At 38.2% G+C, this 3,704-nt stretch overlaps 1 protein-coding gene across 3 annotated transcripts in view; it reads left to right on the plus strand.

The window, feature by feature from the left end:
- The window catches only part of LOC140342818 (serine/threonine-protein kinase PAK 3-like), a 166,333-nt gene that overhangs the window by 131,455 nt on the left and 31,174 nt on the right, over positions 1-3,704 (plus strand). For 2 of the 3 annotated variants that reach the window (XM_072429171.1, XM_072429170.1), the window contains exon 12: positions 960-1,059. In XM_072429171.1, coding sequence (XP_072285272.1) covers positions 960-1,059 — 100 coding nt within the window. Of the gene's footprint in view, positions 1-959; positions 1,060-1,708; positions 3,694-3,704 lie in introns of those variants that run through there. The other variant, XM_072429172.1, reaches the window with a different exon arrangement.

Genomic DNA, 3,704 nt, shown 5'->3' on the forward strand with positions numbered 1-3,704 from the left:
GACAGAGAGGCTATAAATTCCCAGCAGCCAATGACAATGCAGGACTGAGTCAGGAGCTGATCAGCCTCCAGAATCCCCTTCAGCTGTGCACAGCCTAACAATGGATGCTGGGGATGCCATAAAACCATCAGGCTGCACGGATAAAGGAAAGCAAGGGCTGCTGGTATCTTAGTTCTCCTGGCTGCTGCAAATGACATTCCCTGGACAGAACAGACAGTGTTTTATACCACGATGGTGCACAGCACGGAGCCGCCAGACAGATTAGCATCTCTGAACAACAGGTTTTCCTGTTGTTCAGAGCTGGTATGATTAGTGAATTTCCCTATGCATTAATCAATCTACAATTTGCACAATCTGCAAATTTATTCAAGTAAAACCACTCCATTGATGCATTTGCTGCTTTACATACAAATATTGGGTTTTGGTGAGAATTTGCAAAGCAGTAAAACAAAATGATTTTGTAAAAATTCAGTCATCCGTGTTGTAATAAACTTTTATTGATGTCTGTTTTACTGCTGGGGAGATTACCCCTTTGTTTGTTCTATAGATATTGTCATTAAGACAGGGGGTAAGGGGAAATCCAACATTTTAATTTGTAATTAGAGCAAGAGGTAAGGGAATAATCCTCCAATTATAGTGACTCTTCGGGGGACAAAAAATCTCCTTACGGGTGCAGACAGCTCCATGGAATACTAACTAAAGTGCATGTACATAAACATACTTTTTGTAAAGATGGTCAAAGATCAAATAAGGTAGTCAATTGGCCAAGCAATCAAAGACAAGTACACCAGACAATTGTTCTTGAAATATGTAAGGAGAGATATAGATTATAGAGCTTCTACATCTATTCAGTTGCCCACCCCCCTTCCCCCCCACAAGATCACATAATTTGCACTAGACCTTGTAAAATAACATTTATTTTTTTTCAGTGTTTCTTCATTAGACCTTTATGTTTATAGTGCCTACAAGCCCTGGACTTCTTGCATTCTAACCAAGTGATACACCGAGATATTAAGAGTGACAATATCTTGCTTGGGATGGATGGATCAGTAAAACTTAGTAAGTACTACATATTTATGCATCAGGTCTATATAATCACTGACAGCACATATAAATGTTCAAATGCTGATTCTTTTAAAACCAATGATGCTGATGGATGAATGGCTGACAAGGTACTAGCCACCAGAAGCTGCATGTGAACCACTGTTCTTGCTGCCAGTCTGAACATAGTCTTAGTCAGGCCAAACACTTTGCTGCTCATTTATAAAATAGTTATGTTTACTTTCCATGTCTCTGTCTCTGTCTCTCATGTCTCTGTCTCAAAGAGCTCCCTGCTTTGTGTTGAATGATTACACTGGTCAACAAACATTTTCTTGCTAAACAGATTAACCGCTTGGGCAGTTCATTTCTGTCCGGATTTATATGTCTAAAAGCCGTACATTGTTTTTCATGAACATTTGTTTTCATTTATTTTACATTATAATATAATAGTATGAGTATAATAAAGTTTGTTTTTTTAAATCTGTATTCTTATTTTTTTTAAATACATATTATACTCATACTATTATATTATACTGTAAAATAAATGTTAATGAAAAACAATGTACTGCTTTTACACTGTATCAATCCACTGTATTGCATTCGATACAGCTATTTTGTATTGAATGCAATACAAATAGATTTGAAATTCCCGCCCCGCCCCAAACAGAACGTCCGTACGCCCCGACGTCACCGGGAACTCGCAGTGACTCATCAGATGCAGAGGACGCCGGCCAGAGGAAGAAAGAAGACATTAAGGACCATGGAGGACACCCGCAGATCAGGTAAGCGATTTATTTACTATTGTTTTCCATAAGTTTACCTACCCCGAGTGTGACTCTGGGTTACCGCTTCCAGCATCTTTTTTTCTACCCCGAGTCACACTTAGGGTTACCGCTGGGGAGGTTAAAGTAATTTAAATATAAAAGTTATGTTTGATGCACAGATTACAAATATAGTTTTGGTTTTTCTAGATTGGCTCTAGTTTTTGAAATAATGACCTCAATAATAACCTCATAGAAAACGAATGAAACATGAAAATGAAGCAAAATTAAACTAGATATGCCTACGTATACAAAATTACATTTGTGAAATAATGTCTTTATATTCTATATTCAGTATATTTACAGAACTAATCACAAAGAAGTCATTGATAAGCTCTGTTTGTATGATTTCCTTTTTGCTGATGATCAGGACAATCACGGCTCCAGCAGTATTCTGCCATCATGTGTCTCTCCCATCTGATACCTTTCTTCCATCACCTTTATATCTTGATTGAACCTCTCCCCTTGTTCCTCACTGATATCACAAGGTTTTCCGGAAATATTTGCAAATGGCTATAGAGATAGTGTACATTTATACTCATAGTAGCACCCAAATTTATAAAGTTTAGGAGCAAGTTTTGTACCAGTTCTTCATAAGTTTGTGCTTTATGGTTACCCAAGAAGTTCCTGCCAACCATGACATAGCTGTGCCAGGCAGAAGCTTCAGTATCAGTCATGTAACTTGTGACATTTCCATCATTTATCAGTTTCTGAATCTGGGGTCCATCAAAGATTCCTGCTTTTATATTTCAGTACTCAATCCAGGGAAGAATCTACAAATGTATTTGCAGCAATCACCGTCCTTGTTCAGAGATTTGCTTCATTAATCCCAACTTTATGTGTAGTGGGGGAGAATGATTTTTTCTTTGTCAGCCATTGGCTCGGTAATGATGATCGCTGCACCTTTTTCATGTTTTCCCTTGGAGGCCATGTCACTTTTTTCCAGTGATCCTGCTTTCCACTACTATCCCACAAGCAAATGAAACATGGGGACTTTGTGTATTCACTTTGTGTCCAAGTAGGAAGTTCACCATTTATAAATCAACACATATGGACTATTGATGTTCATGATAGCAAAGCTTTTGTAAGACCATTTTAATATTTTTGTATTCTCCTTTAAGTTTTGTTGAGTGACCAATTGGAATTAATGCATAGCAGTTGCCATTATGCAGTAAAACAGATTTCAAACTTGGAGTGGAACTGTCTATGAAAAGCGGCCAGTCTTCTGCTTGGTATTCTGGTCCTCCCATATGGGCTAGTAGTCCAGGGATGTTACAACACAAGGTCTCCATCTTCACTGAGATATGGTCGGAGTGTCACCTCTCTTGTCCTATAAACCGTTATTTTATCTTCCGGTCTCAGACAAATCTTTTCTTTTAGCCTGAATGATAAAAGTTCAGATGCTTGTTGTGACAGACTTAGGTCACATATTAAATCATTGAGCTCTTCTTGGGAGAACTGCTGGTTTGATGAAACATATTCACTTCATATTCACTTCCACTGCTAACTCCTGGATTACACTCCCTGCATATCCTCCATGTTGGATACAGGAATATCAGGGACTGAACACTGGTATGGGAACATCAGCACTATGCGGCACAGGTTGTCTTGCTGATTCCAAATCACCGTACTCCCACATTTTTCTTGTAACGATTGAAACCTTTTACATTCACAGCACACAAATAACAATCATTATGATGATTTCTGGGCTCTCGCCATACCATAGGTACACCAAATTTCACACTTTTCAGTTTTCCATTATTCCACTGACATTGACACTCTACACAAGTTTTACATACCCTGTTTCCCCGATGATAAGACACTGTCTTATTTTTTTTTGAA

The sequence above is a fragment of the Pyxicephalus adspersus genome, chromosome W, assembly GCF_032062135.1.
Source record: "Pyxicephalus adspersus chromosome W, UCB_Pads_2.0, whole genome shotgun sequence".
Taxonomy (NCBI): Eukaryota; Metazoa; Chordata; class Amphibia; order Anura; family Pyxicephalidae; genus Pyxicephalus; species Pyxicephalus adspersus.